The following is a 25,298-nucleotide window of genomic DNA, read 5'->3' as shown; positions in this document are numbered from 1 at the left end:
GTTAAACACACACACACACACACACACAGAGGGAGAGAGAGAGAGAGAGAGTCTCGCCCAGCGGTTCGTCGACACAATTACAACACATGCTCTCTGTTTGTGACACCCTTCTGTTACTATTAAATCACAAAAAGCTTATGGATTTCAGGCCCAAGACCATACAAGTCATTTAAATTCATAATTCATCTTCTTTATTTATTTATTTATTTTTGCTTATTGTGAGTGGAAATACTCCTTCATACTATATATATATATATATATATATATATATATATATATATATATATTTTTTTTTTTTTTTTTTTTTTTTTTTTAAGCAAATCGAGATTTCTATTTTGTATATCGTCGTGCTAGGATTTATTTGTTTTAATACATTTTAACTATACAGTAAAATATGACCGTGCTCGATTGTGCTCAAAGCTGTTCTTGAATAAATCGTATTTCAGCGACAGTTTTAAGGGAGCCTTACTTGTAGCAGTTTCCATCTTCTCTGACACCATATGCCCTAGTTGTGTTTCCACTACATTTGATTTAGTTTTTTTTGTTTGTTTGTTTTGTTTTGTTTAATGTTGTAATTTTCATGATAGAAAGTGTGACTTTAAAAGTTTGATATGTTAAAGCAAGAAACATAACTACTGGACATAACAGCACATTACCATCATGATGAATTAAGGATGCGTCTGTGTATAGTGGAGCAACAGCTGAAAGGAAAGGGGATTAAGTAAGGAGGAGGCAAACCAATTTAATCTTCACATTTTTACAGTATTTTCCTTCTTATCATAATTTTCAGTCTTAAAGGTCCAGCCAGTCTACATCTAAATGATTTCAGAATATGATGCATTATTGTAGATTAAAGTATCCGAGAGTAAAAAAAAAAAGAAAGAAAGAAAAAGCTAAAAATCACCTCAACCCAATAAAAAGCTAAACTACTGCCAGCATACTTTACAACATAATGTCTAACTATTCTCGTCTGGTCTGTTGCAATACTGTTTCAGAGCAGCAGAAAAAAGGGAGGAGGGGAGCTGTTCATATCATCATGATTGTGATTAACTTTGCTTTGGTCCTTTTACCCTCATGGCCTCATGTCTTAAAAATTACTTCCTTTCACGAGTAATCTCCAGCTCCCTGGACAAATTCAAACATGAGTCAATGACTAACAGATTCTAATGTTTGATGGCTGCGATGCATGTAATAAATTTGTTTTGTGTTCGCCTGAAGACGCCTGCCTTTAACCTTATTGAGCAGCACAGAAAATATTTATTTACTGAGGAAATCAATCATCTCAAAGGTTTGTCCTAACTATACTGTATTCATGGTGTGCTGAGTCATCCACCTGGTGAAAGAGTCCCAGTGTCCTCTGATGATTTCAGCCATGCTGTGATGACAAATGAATTCTGTAAAAGAAAATGTCATGCTTTTTGTTTTTTCAGAAAGACAGTGTACTTACTTCCACATACTTGGATAAATGACTGCAATGTTTTATAAGACAACTGCCAGGACTAACAGCTCTAACAGACATTTGGGGCCTTGCACTGGGGCTTTCTCCTGGAATCCTCCTCCCTCTAGTTGTTTGTCCATCCAGGTACTTCCTTGTATATGTAATTCTAATCTTATCGTCGAAACCCAACTAAAATGTGTTGATTAGGAAATTGAAATTGATATCGGGGCAAATTCAAATTCAAAACTGAAACACCCTTAACAGTGCAGGGATCATTTAAGAAGCTTGCCTGTGAAATTCTCGTCAAAATTAAAGCTTTCATATCAACATAAAAAATACTGTTAAGTTCTGTTATTTCTGCATGAGCTACAATTGTAATTTATTAAAGTGTATTACGTGTGCTCTGAGAGTTTGAAATGTGACTAACTATTAAATACACAGAGGGTTAGACAGACAAAGACAAGTAGGGTTCAAGGTCTACTGTCCTCCATTTGATTAAGTCCACAAGCTTCTATCCAGTCGCTTTAGTCACTGTGTTCTCAGCAATATTTGTATGACCCCAATCACACAGAGCTCGATTAGCAGGGGTCAAAGTTTCTGCTGAATAATTTGCCACTGTTTTACATTCTGTTCTCATATCACTGAGGTTCAAGCACAAAACCTGTTCATTTATGACACTCACTGCTTATGTGTGCAATTTGCTTCTCATATAACGACCGCTAAGACTAAGGTTGGATACATCAGTTCAAAAACACAGCTGCAAACATCATACAGAAGAGTAGCTCGCCACACTTTCATTTACTCACAAGTTGGTTTTGCCTTTCATTTTTATTTCCTTTCCCATTTTAACTCAACCCTTTCTGTTTTGCAGCTGAAGTATTTTTGGGTCCCAAGGGAAAGCACATTCCTCCACTCACAGTTGTGCAATCCCTGACAATCACAGTTCCCCCATCCCCCTCTGACTCCCAAAACGCCCTGACCGCTCGGAGAGGCAAGCTGTCTGGGCAATGTTCTGCGGTGACTAGGCTGTCCAAGCAGACCCGTAAACAAACTCTGATCCCTTGCTCTGCAGAAAACAACCGCAAATAATTTGACCTCAACAGGCTGAAAATATACATTGTTATTTTTACATTCTGTAGACTGGATTAAAATAATCCTGAGGTGTGTCACAATCGTGGTAGGTTACATGTAACCCAACACACTGACACACAATTTTAAAGTGTTCCATCAACAAATAACTATTTATTACAAAATGTTATTTTACTTAGACTACAGACTTCAGTGTGTTATATTTGATATTGTTATTCCTTTAGCTGGACTCGATTTAGTGAAAATTCGTTGAATGTCGTTCATTTAAAATTTATGTGATAAATAAGATTCAATGGGGAAAAATGGTTTGTTGACGTTATCTATCCACACAATTAAATGTGTGTGTACTAATCTCATATGAAACTGGTTTTGCAAAAAAATAGTAACGTCCTCTTTGCTTCTCATGTGATCTCGCGTAAGACACACGTCAGAGGGATCCTGGTTCTTGTAGTGCCCCATCACAGTCAATCTGTTCTGAATGTCCCAACAAAAACTTCAAGACCCACCATGCAGCGCAATTTAGTGACGTTATGCTCTTCCTGTTAGCTCTCACAAGATAGCGGACGAGCGGTCGAAAAATTACCGATGTGTTTATATAAAATTGTAGCATAATTTCTCTGTAACTTGCTATTGTGGATTGTCTAAGGTCCATATTCAGGAGACGAACATGGTAAATATGTTACAGACGGACACTGTGCTGTTTTCACAACAACAGTGCGTTAGCTCTAGATTCATTCTGTTAGTCGGTAAACGACGGGCTAAAGGTAGTTAGTTAGCTAATTTAGCTTAACAGGCTAAGGCCCCAGACTGAAGTCACGATGTTTTACTAAGTGTGGTTTTGCTGAAATATATCACGTGTCAGTCATTTTACCTTGTCAATTGTCTTGCTTAGTCATGCTGTCATCAGAAACGGGCGTGGTGAATCTAATGCTAGCTTCCAATTTAGCTAAAGCTAATGCTGACTTCAATCAATAGCTGTACTGCTTAATAAGAGGCTCCGCAAATATGAGTGAATAGGCTTGCGATTGGCACTTTTAACGTAAGTGATATTGTAAGCCGATGATCAGTAGTAACTATTAAAGTTGGATAGTTTAAGTCCGATCATTTAATTCTCGGCAACCTAGTGCAGGAGTTAGCTACGATGGTGAACAAAGTCAAACAAAATTACCAATCCTTCAGCTTCATGCTCTATTTCCCTTATAAATACTGTCTTCAAGATTCCAGGTAAAACTGTAAATAAGATCATACCTTCAGACTGACATGCTATTAACGTAAATGATGATTAACTGTACTTCTTCAAAATATTCATAAGGACTGATACTGAGTTATCGTAGAAATGTCGTTTTAAGTACCTGAGTATAAATGGTAAAAAAGTAATGTTACAGTGCATGCTACATAACCACCATCCATGATTGATTTTGCCTGAAACCTTTGTTTTGTGTTCAATTTTTCTTTCCCCATAGTTGTCTGTCTTCATCATTATCTGTGAAGACTTAAGTAAAGGCAGAGTTTCATATTGTAATGGCATTTCCTTATTCTTATTGTGCAGATCCGCTTCATCCTCATTCAGAACCGAGCAGGGAAGACACGGCTTGCCAAGTGGTACATGCAGTTTGATGATGACGAAAAACAGAAGTTAATTGAGGAAGTGCATGCTGTGGTTACTGTGAGGGATGCCAAGCACACCAACTTTGTGGAGGTATGGTATTAGTTAGTATCTTGCACATGAGTTTGGTCTGCTGTTTTTTTCTAAGTAAGGAGATTTTTTATAATTTCTGTCGAGGAGCACAGTATAATGGCTGAGACCAAACTGATCTCTGTTATGGTGACTTTACAGCAAATTAATCGAGTGTCTTACATTATAAGCTTTTCAACTAGGTATTTGTAAGGAACTTGAACAATTTTACAATTTAACAATTGGGTGGCATTCTTAAACAATAAATCACAATTTAAGGCAACCATAATCTTGGTTGATTAGTTTGTTTTAGTTTTTTGTATATTGTTCCAAAGTTATTCTAAATCCACTGTGTGTGTGTGTGTGTGTGTGTGTGTGTGTGTGTGTGTGTGTGTGTGTGTGTGGTCTTAAGGCTGGGAAGCTTTAGCCCAAGTAAATCTGCTGTTTTCATCATAACATGAGAGCAACAAATATGTTGAGATGCTTTATCTCTGTTATTCTTACAGTTCAGAAACTTCAAGATCATTTACCGGCGTTATGCTGGACTATACTTCTGTATTTGTGTGGATGTGACTGATAACAACTTGGCATACCTTGAAGGAATCCACAACTTTGTAGAGGTAACTGACACACAAACCACATGACATGTAGATTTAATAAGTCAACTATGATGATTAGATTCTCCTGGTCTTATGGTTTTCAGGAATGTATGTTGATGAATACATAGTTTTCAGTCCTTTCATTTCTCACAGCTTCTTATTGTTAAACCTGCGCCCTTATGAGAGGCATAGATTACAGTTAATTGTGCTTTATTTATTGCTCACGTTTACTATTGATGCACCATAAATTACCAGAGCTTTATAGTACCTGAATGATTTGACAGTGAGATGAGACACAGTTTAAGCATTTAGTGTAACTAAACTGTCCGTTTAAGTCAGAATGCTAAAGCATGTCATTAAAATGCCATAAAATAAAATTTACTGTGATTGAGTAATTGGGAGCTACTGTTTTTTTTTATGTGCAAGGATTTTGGTCAGATAAAAACTTTTTCAGTTTCCTTGTGCTATATGTTTGAGTTACTGTATGACCAGCTTCAGTACATAAAATCGATGGTGTCATGTTCTTGTTCATGTACTTCTGAACAAAACACGTCTGTGTTTTCTGAATTGCAGATATACTCATAATTTATTTTTTATATTATTGTGACATTGGCACAAATACCACTTTCCAAAAATTGGTTCAACTGTCCCTTTGTATTAAGTAGCTGAAGCATAATCATTCCAGTTCCTAGGCTAAAAAGTTTTAGAAGGTGACTTGAAGGATAAAACTGGTGATAGTCTTTTTTCTCGTTGTCATCAAATTCCATGAATCTCATCCCAGCTCTACCAATGAATTGATGCCATTTAACAAATTTTCTGTGTAGCCACAGTTTGATATATAATTTCTCTGCATCGTTGACTTTTTTGCTGTCCTGAAATAATTAAAGCCAGTTAAATTATTTGGACTGGCTTGACTGTTTTTAGTAAAATGTCAGTGAACATTTTTATTTTATGGCAGTTCTACACACACTGTTTTCCTTGTGTGAATACTAAACATGCCTTAATTTACTATAGACAATAGTTTACACATTCAATCATGATTGATTGACATTTAACATTAGAGTCCCAGGTAAGGAAATTACCAAGTCTTTAAAAATCAAACTATGTGTTTGAAATTTGTTTGTAAAGACTTCTGTCTTCAGTAGGGACCAAAGGGGCTTAGGGCTGACAGCCAGTATTGCGAGATGGGCTAATACATTGTTGGATTTGCCCTTTTCATGAGATGTCTTGACAAAAATGTGAAAAATTAAATGTAACCTTTAAAATGCTGTAGATGGCATGAATCAGTCAAGCTACTTTTTTTCGTGTCAATCAAATAAATACAAGTTATCAGGAAAAATTCTGATAATAGCTGCGGGCCATATGTGTTTGGTGATATGGTCAGATGAGTTATTAACATCAGGATAAATAATATAAATAATAAACAATAAATAAGTAATTTGAAAATATTAACTTTGACTGGTAATAATTGAACAAATTATGTTGTCTTTGGTGTAATCTTTTAAAATGATGGATATATATTTTAAATCTTACCTATTTTATTTACAAATTAATTATTTTTTGGTTTAATTAATCAGCATAATTATTTGTTTATTCTGTATCTTGATGATGATGTTGAGGCATTAGACAACTCAATGGTACTTATCCCAACACTCAATTTGTAAATTACTGTGGAAGAACTTGTTCTATTAACTCTGACATTTCAAAATCAACCAGTACCAGCGTTAACTGTGATCTTAAAACAAGGCCTACTGTTTGTGTAGGGCTCAGACAAACAGTAAATCATTCTCTCTCCACAGCGCTCAGGTTTGAAGGTCACTTCATGTAATGTTTGACTGTGAAGGAATGCATGTACATGTATATTGAAATACACAGCATTCTTCGCCCCCCCAACTTGCCTCACATGTGTAAGCAGAAATAGAAATATTATCCTCTCTTACTCGAGTCCTTGTACTCGTGGAGATAAACCCAGCTGAGCTGCAAATCAGCTCTCAACAAGACATTCATGGTGCTTATTTGAACATTCACTGATGCAAATTTTTCACAAAGGGTCAGGAATTGCCACATAGATGGACTCTAACTACACATATGGATATACGTGTATATGCATATATGTGTGTGTTAATGTTTTTAAATTGTTCCTCTCTTTATTCAAGGTGCTGAACGAGTATTTTCACAATGTGTGTGAATTGGATCTTGTGTTCAATTTCTACAAGGTAGGCAAGATTACTTTTGCCTTGAAGATTACTTTATAAACACCTGGATCAAACAGAAAGAGCACAGGAGGACAAAATGCAGAAGAGAATATGTTTCTTTTATTATGCTGCCATGGCAACTGCTGTAATATTTACAACTGGAAGTGTCATTCAGTGACATTCATCGAAATGATGTTATATATGTTTCATGAAGAGAAATGCCAGGTAAGAAACACCTCTGCACCCCCACCCAACTGCTGCCAGTGTTCTTGCTAATTAGCTAAGGTGCCTGAGCGTTCCAGTCATCCAGCAGTTATTTCTGTGTTTTGATGACACAGACATGGCACTGAGTAATAATGACCACAGGCTGAAAGATGACTCGACATTGTATGAGACAATTTTCCAAAAATCCCAAACCTCTGATGTCGGGGAAAGACAATAATGTCATTTTGGTTTCAGTTTCAACATGTGGTTTGTGGTGTGTGTCCACTGTTTCAGTCCCTAATTCCCATAATCTGTTTGTCTTTTGATGACATTGTTGAACCATGTCTGCTGTCTAATACACATCCTCTCTCTGCACTTTAAGGTGTACACGGTGGTGGATGAGATGTTCCTTGCAGGGGAGATCAGGGAGACCAGTCAGACCAAGGTCCTCAAGCAGCTCCTCATGCTCCAGTCGCTTGAGTAGAAACCATCTGTCCTGCATTCCCAAGAATCTGCTGCCCTGGCACCTAAATCAACCTGCTCCTCAATCCTGTCACTCTGGAAAAGACTCCCCCCCCCCCTCCCCCTAGTTTTTTTATGTTGCCTCTACAGAGCCAACACTCACAGAACTTCAGGATGGGGTGTTAGATAGAATATTGTTTACATATATATATAAAAATGTAGAATCTCAATTAATCCCTTTGTTAAAACAGTCGACATGTTGCCATATTCTGTACCTGTTGTACTGCTAATTAATTCAACCCAGTCCAACACTTCAACATGTCAACATTTCATATACCAGATGAGTTACAGTGGGATTTATATCCTGTTCCCTTTCCCCAAAGCCAGAGGCTGCAGAAATGAGTTATTTCTTCTAGGTAGTCATTGCATTTATTTCCATGGAGCATGGAAACACCGATGTAGTGCGATCAGTGTCTCAATCCTCTCTCCTTCCCTCTCATTAATTAAACCTCAACATTGATGTAATGGCACTACTGTGACTAACAAGACCCATATATATATATATATAGAGAGAGAGAGTCCTCCCATAATGATTCAAAGTGTGCTGGGAACTTAAAACAGTCCTGCAACCATTTCTTTAAACCCATGCACTGTAAGGAAGGACCTTACCAGTGTTGTGGTATTAGTCACCAAGGCTCAACTGCTCAATCTGAATCATGGAGAAAGAGAACTAAAACTAGGAAGCACTTCAGAGCAACTGACCCAGCACGGCAAGTTCATAATTGAATGGAGTGTACTTAGGATGAGAGCCACTTTGATGTGTGTTATGGTAACCTGTGCTGTGCCAGACATCCTCATGGCTGATTGATGATAAACAGGGTATATCAGCTCAGATGGCTTCTCTGATAATTTTATTACAAACAGCTCATATGGTGCTTGTTGGTCACACTCAAAACACTTAAGACACAAATGCACTCAGACCAAAGACCAGCGCATCTTGTGTGTGTTGAATATTGTGAATTTAACACAATCATTCCAGAAAAAATGGTTTTCTCACTATAACGGTCTGAGCAGCATTTACATGTTTAATATCCATAAATTCCCTTGAGCAAATATTTTTAAATTCATCCTATAAACATGAAAAACAAAACACTTAATTTCCCTCTACTGGACTTCAATATTTTTGAGAATACTTGACATAATCTAACCATATACAGTCATGAAGGGTGTTTCAAATGTCGCTGTTTTTTGTTTTTGTTTTTGTTTTTTTACGATTAGGCAATAGTGAAATATTTACTGTTCCCTTCTTGTCCACTTGAGTGAGTTTGTAGGTGGAAGATGTGTGTATGTGTTACTGTTCCAGTTCAACTAACTATATCAATGTCCCCTTATATGTAAATAAACATTTGAAATGTTACGTTAACATCGACTGTTATTGATTAATCTTATACAAAAAGGGAATTTTCTTAAAAAGAAGCTCTGAAACTACTTTTTCCCCAAATTGGTCATTTTTGCTTTTTGAAGCATATTTTATGTTAACTATTCTGATTGAGTTTTAACAAGACAAAAGAAAAAGACTAAACACCACCTCAAAGTGCCAGAGCCTTAAACTACTGTAGGTTTTTCTGTCCGCTATCTTAGCACCATCTAGTGGCAAAGCATCAGCTCTTCCACAATTTACTAGGCAATTTGGTTATGAGGTCATTCTGACAGCCTGTCTCCAATCAATAAATCTGTCGATATATCCACTTCAACTACATTAAACCACTTTAGATGTTACTCCATCAACCAGGGAACATAAATCCAGACAACTGGACAAGGAGGGCATTTACTCTTCATCATGGGAGTCCTGATATCCTAACCTCACCCTAACTGCCTGAGAGAAAGGATCTTACTTTAAAAAAAAAAGAGAAGATGTGACAAATGAACTACAGGCAGCTTCAATTATTCAATTAACTCAACAAGGCTATAAACTGGACATGTAATTAAATGATGCACATAAGAAACGTGGAAACACATGAGATTTACCAATATTCAGGATGTAGGCTCTTGTAGTACCTTACACAGTGACCCACAACAGTTTAGAAATGACACAGGTATAAACATTAACATCCAAGGGATTAACTGAAAAAAGAAGCAGTTTACTGGGAATTGCATAATCATTACAATCAATGACTCACCCTCAATAGACAAATCTTATTTACAGCATTGGTTACTTGTGATGTACAGTAGTATTAAGGTTGATTACATAACAGTTACTAAACAACAACTGAGTTGGACTGCATTCATAAGATTGAACGTACGAGAAGTGTGAAAACAATGCTGGCCACATGGCTATTTTAAAGAATGCCTCATATGAACTGTACAATAAATACAAATGAATGCAAGCCACTGGTTCAACAGGATTCAGCCACTGAGATCAGCCAATTACTGAATACAGATGACAACAGAACTTGTTACTATGAGTAATCAGAGTCTCTGCAGATGGGAGGAAGTCAGCATCCTTTCATCGTTACCTCTGCATCAGCAGTGAGCAACAAACACGCACACCAAATTTCAGACAGTCTTCCTTTGTGACAGCAGACACGCGGAAATCTAATTAAAGGTCTCAGTTGTTATTCAGTAAAAAATTAAAACATCTACAATTAAAATCTTTATTACAGTATAGTTCAAGTAAAATAAAATGTACAATTCTATAGTTACAGCATATAAACAGAACAAAACAGAAAATTCAAAAGTAAAAGTGCACTTGCAGAGGGAGACAAACTATCACACAATGCTAATAAATCATGAAAACATTTTTTTGGCCATCTGTCTCATGATATTCTTTACCATCCTTTGTTTGCACTGCCTGCCATGTCTCCCTCCCTTTGGTGTGCTGGCTCACTTGAGCTTAAACGCGTATGGTTTTTCTGGGAGGCCATATGCTAACATTTGAGGAGACATAAATTGCAGGCTTGTTTTCATGTCCTCTTAGCTGGGTCACTCTGACCTGTTCTCTCAGTGGTTCAGATAGAGGCAGTACCTTTGACTCATCAATAGGGTGAAGAATAAAGTTATTAACTTACAACCTCATTCTCCTCCAGCAGCACCACAGGCCATACTGTCAGTGTTAGAGAGGAAACCATGTTTGAGTGGAAATTCCCTGCTTCTCTCTAGGTCAACACAGGGCCAACTCTAAGGACAAAACATCTGGATCAGCTCGGCACTCAGTAACATTGTGCGGCGGAGAAGAGCTACTTCTGCTCTTAAGAAACAAAAATTAAAACTACTTGGAAGGTTAAACACAGAATCCTGACTTTTATCAAGACACAGCCTTACTTGATTAAACAATGTCAAGCCTCTATGAGGGAACTGGGTGGGCGGCATGAAAGTTTCCAAACATGGCACTGAGGCAAAACCAACTGTGGTTTCCTGTGACGTCCCTTATGCAGTATGTGCATGTAGAGCAGCATGAATCAAAGGGAAGTTATGGAGAAAAGGCCCAGCAGGAGGAGTCAAAAACATTATTAGTTTTGCAAAGATTGTTTACCTTTTTTCATATCTCATTGTGATGGGACAGAGATGTGAGGATTTGAACATGATAATACAAATCTACAGACTTTGAGGCTTCTGGAGCAAAATAAAGAGCAATGTTTCTCTTTTTTGTGCTTTTAACCTGACCAACAGGTCTATGTGGATGTAGAGGAGTGAGTGGATCATACCCAGAGATATAATGACTGGGAATTATATACTGTAGATTGACAATATCAAGTATATTACTAAGGCCAATACCCAACATCATACCAGTGCACTTTAAGGCAAACCAAAAAGACCCGCAGAGTAAAACACACTTCATTAAGTCTTAGGTTCTACAGTTTGGGCTCGGCCGATTTGAAAAATAAATACAGGTAAATCTGCTGAGCAGCTACTTCAATCTGCGCATTCCTATATAATGATTCTAAACCAAAATCTGTGCAAGTTGACTTCACAGAACTCATAAGAGGTCACATTTAGAGTGTCACTCAGTCACTATTGTCGATCAGCTGATTTTATGGGAAGTACAGTTAACTCAAATGAAGAATAGTAAAAAGCTAAATACTGAAGGGTGCCTTCATGGATGTTAAAACTCAAAAGCCAGAATAATCATGAGCCTGAACAAGGAATATGAGAAAAATAGCTTGACAATAATAATTTATAAACAGTGACGTGCAGATGCAGAAAGCATATAGACTACTAAAACCAGAATGAAAAAGCACAAATATAAAACAACAGTAGGGCAGCCCATACATACAACACTTTGCTTGTCTGGTAAGAAACTAAGAAGAAGGCTCCTCTTCTTTATGATCCCTGTATGGTCACACTGAGGGGCTTCCCTGTCCAGACGTAGGTGTAAAGCTGATCCCCTCAGGTAAGTAATGAGTGGTCAGGGGTTGCAGTGAGCTCCCTGATCACTCATCCAGGTGATCCAAGGTGTGTGAGACTGCAGAAAGTACGGTCCCACACACCAAGAAGCACCTGGAGCTGAGATATGGGAGAAATGAGACAAGGCGGCCATCAGTGACATGCCGTCATGAAAACAGAAAGAGTTCAGGTAATGTTCAGCACTGACCTGGAGGGGACGTCCTGACTGTGTGGACCTGTGGGCTGATGTGAGGGTGGGGACCTGATCCCTAGCAGTTACACTGCTGTTTATTCTGTGTGGCGGTGCCTCTCGGCTGCCGCAGCTGCCTCAGTGATGCATCTCCGTACTGTATTCCTGAGCCCATCCTCTCTGGGTCCAACTCACCTTTGACATGAAACACAATCAAGAGTCAGCCATGTGGACATATGTGGACAAACACAGAGCTTCATGCACTGAAGCAAAAAGATCAGAAGAAATGTGTACCTGAATCTATTTTGTTGAGGATGGTGCGAGCACATTTCAGAAAACCCTCCTCAACATTCTCTCCTGTCAGAGCGCTGGTCTCTAGAAACATCAGCTCTTAGTAGACAATGACGGAGAAAATGACAGGATTGAGGAGAACAGAAAAGTAAGGGGGCAAAATAATGGAGACAAACATGTCTTAAAAAAAGATTTAACATCAGTTACCGTTCTCCTGAGCAAAGCGTGATGCCTCTAGGAAGGTCACCTCTCTATCTGCATCCAAGTCTTTCTTGTTCCCACACAGGATAATAACAATGTTGGGGCTTGCTAGTGTCCGTGCGTCTGTCAGCCAGTTGGTCAGGGCATTATACGTCTCCCGGCTTTAAGATAGGACACGATAGATGGAAACATAGTGGGACAAATGATTACAGCTTACCAGTGATCACTTAATTCTGTTTCATGGAATGAAAAGAAATTATTTTGATGTTCTCTCATCTTAACAGTTTTATATACCATATAAATAATCATTTAGTAAACACATTAACCTTTTTTCAAATTCACTGCTTCTCCAGTTAATGTTTCTGCAAGGCCCCATTGGACAATAAAGTTAAAGTCAAACTATCTAGGAAACTTGTTTGTGATGCCACTAGTCACCATGGAGACATGACCCTGGTCCGTGGTGATACGAGGACAGTGAGGTGGGCAGAAGGATGTGAGTCAGCAGGGTGAACACTGAGATGTTTAACAGCTGCTCTAACAAACTGCCGAAGAATGACAACTCCTTGTCCACATGCTAATGAGACGCTGCTGCTCAGCTGCAGTCTGCCTCAGGTACTCTGTCCTTTCAGCTACGCTCCTGTCCATCTCCCTGCTAACCTTTTGACCTGTGAGAAGTGATAAATGTCTCCATCTCCCACTCACTCTCTTGTTTTCCCCATCTCCTCCACTCTCCCTGTTTTTCCCCCTCAGGTGACACTTTTGATGATGGACTTTTGCTTTCTCAGTTGCTGTTGCCTGCCAGAGAATGCTTCTATATCACAGCTCCTGCCATTCCACACCCCACTACCTCCCTGTCCACAAAAGTGCATGCATCCCTGCAAACACAAACTCTATTACATTCCTGTCTCTCTGCATTAGTGTACTGAGTCAGTCTTTATTTCACAATCCGTCCATTGGAGCCAAAAGCTTGTAAAATACAGGCCTGTGGCTGGGTTCTGGTGTTTCATTCTCACTCTACTGGTCCCAGCACATAGTCATTTAACTGCACAATTTCTAGAGACCGTTTAGAAACTCTATAGTTTTTCAAACCACACAGACTAAGAACAATACAGTATACGATATAGAGTGAGTTAAGGGAGCAGTGAAATACTATTTACAGTTAAGCTTCATGGGTCAGTAAATTTCGATTTCAAGTTCAGCCAGATGCAATTTCAGCACTTAAAAATATCACTGCTGTGAATCTCAAATGGTATGCTCCTCTAACTACAATGTTTTTTTCTAGTTGTTTAATGATTATTTTGACATTTCTTGAAAAGAAAATTCAAGCTTAGGAGATACTAGCCACTTGCAATCAAATGTAGGTGAAGGGCTTGTGCGTGTGTGTATATCCACAGACAAGAGATTCTGTTACCTGGTGATATCATAGACAAGGAGTGCTCCAGCTGCTCCTCTGTAGTAGCTGCGTGTAACTGAACTGTGAGAAAATGCAGGAATTCTGGTCAGAATTATACATTTGGCTTAGAAAGGTGAACAAAAAAAAACCTATCCAATGTTTTAAGTTACTTTGTATCCTTTTTTGTCTTTATTACTGTGACAGTTGGAGAGACAGAGAGCAGGGGGAGATAACAATCAGTGGCCATGGGTTGACTCTAGCAGGGCAGCTCTTTGGGGTTCTCAACCTGTCCAGTGCTTTTAACTGTAATAATCAGCCAGACTCTATTATCATTATCAGCCAGGTAACTGTGTATGCTCAGTAAGTCGTGTTAGCCTTGTATTTAAAAAATAAATAAATAAATAAATAAATAAAACTTCGCCAACCCCTTAGCAGGAAATGATGTAGGCCATTACCGGAATCGCTCCTGCCCAGCAGTGTCCCAGATCTGCAGTTTGACCGTCTTTCCGCCAACGTTGACCACTCTGGAACCAAACTCTACACCGATGGTGTGGTTGGAGTCCTGTTTAACTGCATCAGAAACACAGAGAGTTAAAACACTAGAGAGAAGGTGAGATAATAGTACAGCAGACTCAAGAACATATTAACACCTCTTGCAGTAATTAAGATGTGCTCCTCAAACAGTTGATGTTCTATTTACACAACAGGTGCTGATAGAACATAAAAACTCTGCTCCCACAGTTGAGAACAACTGATACACTGACTTTTAGATTTATTGGGTACATTTCTCCTATTTAACGCAATCCAATATTAGAACACCACCATAAACTGCAATAAATCTTTCTGATTGGTAAAGTCAGTGTTCATTTGGTGTGTTCGACTGGCCTACACCAAGGAGAAAAGTATAAGTTTGTCAAGTACAAGATGTAAAAAGGCAGTTTCTTCATGGCTTCAAATACACAAAAATAAAACACTAATATTTAGCTTGTGTTTTCTCCATAGATACTGTGAAAGGAGGACCAACAAAGCCAGTTTAACTTGATAGTTGTCTACTGAGTGTGTTAGAAATGTAGACCTAGATCTAGTTTGTTTCACGAGAAAGTCAATGAGACTTCCTTGTAAATAACTTTCTCAGGAGGAGTGTTTATGTAACATGTGCGACATGGAAGAGCTCAGGAAATCAACCATAATGCAAACATGACAGTGTCCATCTCCTCATTGGCATGTAACAGTATAATAATGAATTCACTTTTGAATTTACATTTCTCTGATGTGACTAATGAGGTTTAGAAGACAGAAAACTCACACTTGTTCTCAATGAACTGGTGAAGGAGGCAGGATTTTCCCGTCCCTGCGCTGCCAATCACCAGGAACTTAAACAGGAAGTCTGAAAGCAGAGGAGAGGAGGTAGAGATCAATGCAACACCCACGTCAGGGGAGAATATAAACCTGCTGCTCTTTGCACTTCCATCCTCAGAGACAATCCTGAGATTTCCTCTTAATCCCATTGAGCCACCACTTTCACAGTATTCAACAACCTTAAATTAGCCTACTAATCACAAAGCCTTGCATGTGATCATGCCAACATTTGTTTGTCTGAAGGGAGAAAAAAAAAAAAGAGAAAGAAAGAAAAAGACAGTTTGGATCCTCGAGGAACTGACAGTACCAAATAACGCATGTCATTAAACCACAGCCAGAGAATCACAGTTATTAAACATGGCTTAAGGCAACTGACTTGTGCAAGGATTGAATGATCACGGCCAGCTGGTCGCACAGATGTTGTTGTTATTGTTGAGAGGGGGCCCTGATTCTGTAGAGTTCAACCAACCCACACACACACACACACACGAAGTGACATGCAAAGTCAGTACAGTCAGCATCTGTGTGCTGTGACCAAAGATAATTCAGTGGGTATTCAAATATGTCAGCTGGACTACAGTTCCTACCAGAAATAAAGTGATGTCTGAGGACATTAAGTGTGTGTATGTGTGTCAGTGTTAGTGACTGATGCACAAAGTGGTAGTAAAGGAATAACAGGAAATCCTAAAGTGATGTTGTGTTACTAAGACCGTGAGAGAAAGTAATAATTGCAAAATACACCTCTCCTCCCAAGAGGTCTGCTTCAGTTGGAATTTGAAGGCAGTGGGCAATTTTCGGTTTAAGTTTAAACGCCGGCTCTGCAGAGAGAAGTGTTGACCTGGCAAATGATTAGTGACTGCTGTTGAGATTACCACCGAGGTGAATATTCAGCTCCACACAAGGTCAACAGGCTGGGTAAGATAGCTCTTTAGTTCCTGTGACATTTACCCTAATTATGCATGTGTTTCTGGAGCCACCTTTATCAGGCAACAAACACACACACACACACACACACACACAACAGACCACTTTATGGTACACTTTTGTTTGTTGAGGCAGGCATTTTTCTCAAGTAACACGAGCAAGAGGTCAAATTCATGGCAACGGACTATGGAAAACAAAAGGTGCCAACAAACAATTTCAGCTTTCCTTAGCAGCAGTGGAAGTCAGTGTTACGTCTCCACTCATTGTCAATAGCCATGACAGCAGAACTGACAGATGCATAGGCGAACAGCTCTGTTTTAAAAGCTTCCCTCAGCTTTTCAGTGTCTTCCCAGACATCACATTTTCCCATGTGAGATCTGCATACAGCAATCAAGCTGTCAATATGTCAGCGCAATGAGAAGCAAGGAATACAGTGCTGCCCTCTCAATAGCAACCTTTAAGGCTTTTGTACTCTTTCACATCAATATTGAATGACCCCTGAGGGAACCGACTAACACTGTTATCTGCATTCACTTACTCTGTCTCAACATTTAACACTTTCAGGCAGGAATCTACCGACTAAAAACAGCAAAGGGCACTTACACTTTAAACTACAGTTTTGTTACTAATTGTATAACTGTTTACTGAGAGAACACAGCGTGAGACAGAGGGAGAATGCCAGATTGAATTTCATCTGATAGAATACAGCACAACACGTCATATGTAACAAAGGCCAGAAATCAATGCAAATGAACACAACTGCCTGTTTTTAAACATATAATTTGATCAAAGATTAAAAAAAGATGAAAATGTATTGTTTTTATCTGTTTGATATAATAGTAAATTGTTAATTGACATATTTTGTGTATGTGGGGTAAATCCTTTGGAGTTTTGGACTGTCTATGTAATGATCAAGTAATCTGATGAAATTTACTTAAGTCTCTGAGAACATATTCTCATTGGAAATACTTCAGACAGAAAATGATTGTCATTTTGCTTGCAATGTTCTAACACTGTGAAACTATGCAAGTTAAAATTTATGGGATTCTCATTCGGAATACAGATCACATAAATGACAAATGTATTCCAGAAATTTCTTCAGCAAATCAGGAAAAATAACCAATATATTTTTCCACTGTCAAATGTGACAGTAGATGAAATGAACAATTTAGTTTCATATATAAACAAAGGAAAGAAATCCCCCTGCCATTTTGGCAGCTATACATATCTGATTTTTACAGCTCTGAAATTCATATCTTTTTCCACTACTTCCACTATTGTGTCAACAGTGAAGTGAAAGCACAGGCAACTGAGACAGAGATCAATAAAGGACTATTATGACTACCATTAGCACAGGCACTTCAATATAAATACTGCCCATTGGGATGAAGTTTTATTCAAAGAATGACAGAGAAAAGAAACAAGAATGCTAGTAAGGGCACCACAGCAAAGGAGGGGGGTGTGCCATTTCTAAATGACTGGTTTGGCGGTGTCAAACGTGATATAAATACAGCAAAACAGAGTCAGGCCGAATGTTTTTCTGCAGAATAGTAATTTTGGACCATTTTACAGGTGGCCAGCGTCATTGTCAGCGCGCACAGGTAGGTGTGACCGTGTCTTCTGTAATCATACACCTGAATCTGACATTGCACTGTTGAAGTAAACAAAGAAGTGAAGCCCTGCGATTCAGGATGTGAGCAAACGTGGCCAGGATGCACGTAGCACCTGCTGATCTGTAGGTAAGTCAGGCATGATCAGTCACAACTATCTGACTTCCTCAAACAGGCCCTGTGCCTACAGCTACCTCCCAACCACAAACACACAGCACCAACTCTGCGTCGGTTTCAACCTGCTCAGGTTCCCCCAGCGTCTGCAAACACACCCTTCATGCATCGACGTGTTACTGGAGATCTGTGACAGAAGTTTGGCTAACTTTTACCTGGGAGTGCATCACCGTCTGTTCAAGGAAGCGATGCGCTCCGCCATCATGGGACAGAGGTGTCAGTCAACACGCACAAAAGCGCTCGACCCATTCATGTTTCTCCGAATGAAATGCCATCAAAAACCCAAGTTATAAAAGCCAGAGAGCCACAGACACGATGAGATGGCAGGTTAGCCAGGGGCTAACCGTGTTAGCCAGCTAACTAGCAGCGTTGCTAAGTGTCAGTTGGCTGGAGCAGAGCAGGCATGAAACCACATACCGTATGTCTCAGACATGTTGCCCCTCGGCTAATGGAGGACTCACTCGGGCCTTTTTGGCGCTCTGTCGACGACAGCTGTGGGCTCGCTGGGCTCACACCTCTGCTGGGTGTTTATCTACGATGCTAATGGTTTCCTTGATCCCTTCCTAGCTTCCTTTTCCTCTGATCACTACCAAATAAAGCGATTGCGTACTACGTCATCCGCGGTCCAGCGTGGCGTTCAGGTGCTGCGGGGCGTGTCGGAATTACACAGGAGCAAATAAGACAATTAGACGAAAATAAAGTCTTTCTTGGTAATTTGATGAGTTGTGGTTTCTATAAACCTTATATTTGGAGTATATGTCGGATAAATCAATTATACCCCTGAAAATACTAATCGAATTGGCCGAGTTATTAATCAATTTTTACCTTTTTCTTCAGTTTGTTGAAATGTATTCTGGTTGGTTTCAAAATAAAATAAAACACGTCAGAGATTGATATACAGTGGTTTTAACTTTATTTAGTGAACAGTTAATTTATACTTAAAGAAAAGAATATTCTCCTTTAAAAAACAGAATGGGGGCATTGTTTGACCGGCCCACGCCCTCAACGATTTGCAGTTATTAGATATTTCTCAATCGCAAAGAAAGCAGTTTATATTCAGAAAATGTGATTGTTTAATCAGTTTAGTCTGATGAAACTCTTTGAAATCAAACATCACACACATATTATTTGTTTTTCTAATTTATGTAACTGCAACATCAAACCAATAGATGGCAGGCAAAGGCAAAGAAACTTTAGGACGGAATTCTCCAGAGCCAGCATGAGCCGGGTTTAATCTAGTTAAATACTGATGCCTCAACATAATGTGACATAACATGACCTCAAAATTGTACTTATTTTGTGTCATGTTGCAGTGTTGTATTTCAAATATATGCTATGGAAATCTGTATCCCTTCGCATTCTGTGTGTGAAAACCTCAATTATACATAAACATGTTATGTCAAAATCTGTGGTAATGGGAGTACATAAATGTGGAATCTCTGGCAAACAAAAGACAAACCGTCCCCTGGGTAAATTTGCTCAAAGCAATATCCTTTGAGGTTTTAGAGGAATAAGGAATGTCTGTATTCGAGTTCTTTGCTTATTCATTCATCACCTTTCTATACTTGCATACACATACTGACACACAAACTTCCATAGAGCCCAGGGTGTGGGGTGCAGGACCGCCCAAGGGCAACAGGTGATAAATTACAGAGCTTTCCACTCTGTTACTATCTCCTGGAGTTCCTCCCTGCCTTTGTTCTGCTTTGGCAGATCCACTCATCCTCCCCTGCCTTGTTAAAAGCTCTTTTCACTAAGATTAAAGACAGAAGGAAACACAAGGCTCAGCGTCGTGTGGGGGCACGGATGTTTTCCTAAGGTGGGCTACAAGAAATGCTGGCCTCAAAGGTGTGCAGTGGGCATAAAGAAAAGCTCTTCCGCTAGGTACTTACCTTTGTGTCTGTCTTATTGTTGCTTTGTTCTATACCTTGTCTTCTTGTTCGTTGCAGGTGTCATCATCAGAGCAGACATTTGTTTGGACTGCAGGGCAAACAAGATGCTTGTGTGTGACTGTGTGTGGTTTGTTTGCAGAGTTTGACCTTGGACTATCCCCTCTCTAATAGATCAGAAGTAGACAGACCTGCTGGATCCACATGTACTTTTTTAAATCCATATAAAATATAAAATAACTATGAAGAAAGGGGGCTATAGAAAAAGAAATACCCTTTTATGACTTGTTGATACAATTTCAGCCAAATATCAAAACAAACATGTTCGTGAAATATGTTCATTGGGGAAGCCCCACAGACACCCAACACCATTCACAATGTTTATTACAAAGAGTAATTTTCCAGAGAAACATTTGAGTAAATTACATCGTGAACCAGATGAGCTCTGTGGTTAGCTGGCATGACTGTAAATATAAGCGTGAGTCATTGCCATTAGAGCAAAAGAGGGATTCTTGACAGCATGCTGTTTTATATACAAACACAAAGGTGTTATGAAGTAACTATGAAGTAACAACTATTCAGACACACGATGCTGTAAACAAATCCATAAGGTGTGAATGCATTAAAGGGGTTTAAAAAGTACAAGAATTTTATGAATGCTTTAATACAATTAATGGGCAGACAGCTCTGAGTCAGTCTGAGGTGGTGTATTTAAGCACATACAAACTCTACACAGTAGTGCTACATCATCTGTTTGTTTGTACATTAGGGGATCTACTTTTTTTTTTTTTTTATCTCAACTCCTTGTACTCTCACTTTGTACTGCTCATGTCAGTAAACCCCTTGAGGAGCAGAGTGCAAACCCAAGGAAATCTGAAAGTAAAAAGAATATGCTAACATGTTAATAAAGTGGTACAGCAGTCAATGAAATAATTGAAAAGAATACGAGAGCATCTCTTGAAGTCATACTGAAGGTTATGAATAAAAGAGAAAGGTCTGGCATGTTCCTTTTAGCACATCACTTTCATCTTTCCATTATCAAGAGAGACATGATACAGTGCGTCCTCTACAATCAGCTATAAATAAACAACAACCTGCTGCAACATTTTTCTATTTATGAAAATCTAAAGATTGGAGTCTTATCTTATCATGTCCATAATGTTCTTAAAGCCAAATGTTATGATATTTTTTCAATAATAATTTCAGAATTCAATTTAATATTTTTTTGTATCCTCCTGTTTTGACAGCCCAAACATCTCTGTGGTATAAAGCTTGTAACTCAAGGAACAGGTTGATAAAAACAGTTGTCAGCACTAATAAAGAGTATGGGCACTTTGTTTAATGATTAAATGTAAGCAAAGTTCCCCTCTGAATTGTTCACTTCCTTCATGATAAGTCATCTTCATGTGAAGGTTACATACTTCCAGGGCACTTAATTTATGGTCTCAGCAGAAGGGAGTGCTGGAAAGAGGATCTAAATACTATGGAGATATATTTGACTCTACCCAGGGACCCACACACCTGATGGTCTTCCTCTTAAGCGTCAAAAGGGGACAATAATTCTCCCTTTACTAACTCGAGTATCTTTGCAGGCTGACTCATAAAAATGATCTGCATTCAAGAAAATACAAATATTTCAGACACAGATGCAACTAACTATCTGAGGAAGTGTGAAGATCATCTACCATTCATCTTGTCTTGAGTTCACCCCTTCTGTCCTGTTCTGTCTTCAGCCTTTTATCTGGTTCTGGGTTGCAGGGCCAACCAAAAGATGTAATCCCTCCAGCTGGTGCTGGTCTTCCCCAGGTCTCCACCCAGATGGGCATGCCCGGACACCGTCCCTGGGAGGCACCTGTGACCAATTGTCCAAACCACCTCTCAATGTGGAGAAGCAGCGGCTCTAATTTGAGCCTCACCTGGTTGTCTCATTTTCTCCAAGGCTGAACCTAGCCATCTCACTCCATTTTCCATTCACTCATGAACAAAAAACTTAAATACTTCAACTTCTCCCCTTGAAGCAGAAACCCCTACCTGACCCAGAGTGAGCACTTCATCCTTTTCCAGCTGAGGACCAAGGTCTCTGTGCTTAAAAAATGTGACCAGAATCGGTGACAAAGGGCAGTCCTGCAAATCCAGTTCTCTCCAGCAATGGGTCTGATTCACTGCTTCATTTAGCATGACCCTCAAAGCAAAAATATTAAAAGATCATTCATTGGAAACCTTATCATAATTACATTTTTAAAATACGTCCAGGACTCATCCTTCTGTTCATGTGTTGATTAAATTAAAAAAAAAAAAAAATCCTGTTTTTTTTTATGGAATTATGGAATACAATTGGTCAATAGTGATTTATATCCATTAGAGATATTTCTCCACCCTAATTCAGATTCAACATAGAGCTTCTCCAGCCACCAATGCTTTAGTGAGCTTAGTTAAAGTATAAATGTAGTCAGGAGGGGTAAAAGGTTAAGAGCATGAACAGGATAGGCTATGTTAATGGAAAGAATCCATCTGACCTCTTCAGTAGCAGGTTAGGATCTAAAACAGTTTCCTCCATACATCTACTTCTGTCCATTCAGAAGCTCACCTCTCTTCACCTTCGCACCACCAATTCTGCTCAACTTCCACTTTTTACTATGTCAGACCACAGCTTTGGGGGGAACAGGAGAGGAGCCTAAGGGTGGTTGTGGTCAGCAAGAAAGTTTCCATTTTTTTCACCATTTTCTACTTTTCAGAAGTGACATATTTGTTAAGCTTGCAGACGTCTAATGTGTAAAAGCTGAGATAAACCATGCCATCAATTATGATCATGGCTTACAGGGACAGCTGAGTGTAGCGCAGCAATGCCTGTGTTTTTTCTACTGTGACAAGCCAAAACAATCTGATGTTAAAGAGATCAGTTTTTTGAAAAATAAATGTTACACCTGCTTTTTTTTTTTCAGGTAAAAAATGTTATGAGAATTTGAAAGAATATTGTAGAAAACTTAAGATGTGGTGGGAAAACATTAGCACATAAGATTTTAATAAGTAGCATGTCGTGATGTGGTCCACTTGTCTCAATTAAATTAATCAATGACAGTCCTTTGCCTGATATTATTACATATATTGACCTATTAAAGAAGGTCTTTTCTCATTGCATGAGTGCTGGATGTGACTTGTTAAGGAATCTTTGCATGATGTTATTCACAATGTGTGGAATTTATACAGATCTGCCATGAAGATTGCACTGCAAATAAAACAAAGTCCTTTTTTTATTTTTTATTATTTAGAAGTATTCAGAATATGTGAATGTGAGTTTCTCATTTCATCACATACTTAACTGTGAAGACCCCTCCAGAAAACATTGAGGCCTCTCAGAAATGTGCCAGGCTGCACGTATACGAAGGCTGAGGCTTGCCTGGAAGGAAAGGCTTTGTCCTTCACATTGTATCTGTGTTTGTGTGTGCAAAGGAGGAAGGAAATCCCCGCTACCCCAAAAACCTACTTGACCTGTTATCTGTCACTTTAGCATACATTTGTAATGTTTATATAGAACAAAAACAACAACATAACCTAATCAATAGTTACTCAGTATGTGCTTTTGATGTTATCTTCTCTCTTTCTGAAGTGCTGTTTCTGCCAATAACTCCTCTGTCTGAGAGGTTATCTCTGACTTTCTCAGAGTCACGGGAGGCCCATATGACTCCCCCTGGCTCAAACAAATGCCAAACCCTTCTCTATCTTGTGCCTTCCTCACACACCTGTCAAAGAGCCTGGGAATGTATTCCTCCGTAAAGATACTTTCCCATAACCACTCACACTTTGTAATATTAAACCTTGGATCATTTTAGTCAATAGTTTGCTATCACATATGTAGTAATTACAGCTGTCTAGGGGAATAGTTATGTTCTGAATACTGGAAAGGTAACTCAAACTTAAGTTATAATGAAGACACATAAAAAAAGATCAAGACAATCTGACGCTCAATCTGTGGATGCAGAATTTGTACAAAAAGAAAATCGCAAATATGTGAATGAACAGGAGCCCCTGTCTGAGACAAGGAGTTCATTTCTGTGCTCTTGCAGGTTTATGCATGCCCTTGGCTGGCCCTTCAGCAATGTGTCAGTGAGAGAAAACAGCTGCCCCCTGAGGATGATGTCAGTGGCCATGATGGATGACATCACTGACCGCAGCACCCGTATGTCCACAAATCAAAGAAATGTCTGTGAACATCCTCTCCATGTCTCAAAACATTGGAATGGAAGTATTTCTTACCACAGAAATGCTTTTGACTTTTTTTTTTTTTTTTTTTCAAATCAGCTATTTGGTTTTTGAAATACATTTTTATAACAAATATAACTACGCATACAAAGTGAGATATAGGTTATTACACATAGAATGCTGGTTCCAGCTTTTTAAAAGAAAAGATCGGATGCTTTGGTTCATCTGTTTGTATTATTGTGCATTCAATACTTACAGACACAATTTGAAAACAATACTTTTGGTTTATTGTTATTTTCATAATATATTTTCACAACTTTATATACAATTTACACAATATACAACAGATAAATTAATTACAAAACCATATCATATCATAGCAAAAATAATATCTATTTGTAGCCCTATATGCAATAAATGTATCGGCAAGAAGTGCTGTCAAAAACCTAAACCTGCTAATGTGGCCTAATTGCGCCTTACAAAATCTCCTCCCTATTTGTAACACAAGAGAGGGTCATTGACTTCACTAAGGCGGGTTAATCTGTAGCTAATGGGGACACCCAAAGGCCCAGGTGTGCAACACCTGTGCTTTGGTCAAACCGCTCCTGCAGGTGGGTGTGACTCACCTTCATCACCCCCTAACCACTCTGCTCCCCCCACGGCTGCACTCCCTTAAACTCCTCTAATTGTGTTCTCATCTTATCCCCTCAGAAAGCTCTCAACAAACTAAGCTCTGTTCCCTTTTGTTCCTTTCTCCTCAGGCGGAGGAGAGGATACTGTGTCAGTGTGTAGCCGGTATCTGGTGTTCATTTTCATTTTCTTAAGTTACTTAATCAAATAAATCAAGATGACAAGCTTTGAATGTACAAAGTATGGCTCCTGACATCACACATTTTCTGTTCCAACTGACATCAGCTTCTTCACACGAACAGACTCACTACTTGCACAACGCAGATTTCCTCACCAATTGGAGGTAACCTGTGATTTCAAAATGAATTACTCTGCTTAAAGGTTATATAGAG

General features: G+C 38.8%; 2 protein-coding genes across 2 annotated transcripts; one reads left to right on the top strand and one right to left on the bottom strand.

The window, feature by feature from the left end:
* The first annotated feature begins 3,055 nt into the window (after positions 1-3,055).
* On the top strand, positions 3,056-9,085 carry ap2s1 (adaptor related protein complex 2 subunit sigma 1). Its single transcript, XM_029516951.1, has 5 exons — positions 3,056-3,197; positions 4,077-4,226; positions 4,709-4,822; positions 6,958-7,017; positions 7,583-9,085. Exons 1-5 carry the CDS (start codon positions 3,195-3,197, stop codon positions 7,682-7,684), a joined length of 429 nt encoding a protein of 142 aa, XP_029372811.1. The 5' UTR covers positions 3,056-3,194; the 3' UTR covers positions 7,685-9,085.
* rab4b (RAB4B, member RAS oncogene family) lies at positions 7,831-18,760 on the bottom strand. Its single transcript, XM_029516950.1, has 8 exons — positions 18,605-18,760; positions 15,427-15,507; positions 14,576-14,690; positions 14,139-14,201; positions 12,734-12,888; positions 12,530-12,625; positions 12,254-12,430; positions 7,831-12,165 (listed from the first exon to the last, which is right to left on the bottom strand). The coding sequence occupies exons 1-7, from the start codon at positions 18,618-18,620 to the stop codon at positions 12,315-12,317; spliced, it is 642 nt and encodes a 213-aa protein (XP_029372810.1). The 5' UTR covers positions 18,621-18,760; the 3' UTR covers positions 7,831-12,165; positions 12,254-12,314.
* Between the last annotated feature and the right edge of the window lie 6,538 nt (positions 18,761-25,298).

This window comes from Echeneis naucrates, chromosome 13 (genome assembly GCF_900963305.1).
Source record: "Echeneis naucrates chromosome 13, fEcheNa1.1, whole genome shotgun sequence".
Classification (NCBI taxonomy): Eukaryota; Metazoa; Chordata; class Actinopteri; order Carangiformes; family Echeneidae; genus Echeneis; species Echeneis naucrates.
The sequence above is the reverse complement of the archived record's forward strand: the minus strand, read 5'-3'. Positions and strand labels throughout refer to the sequence as shown.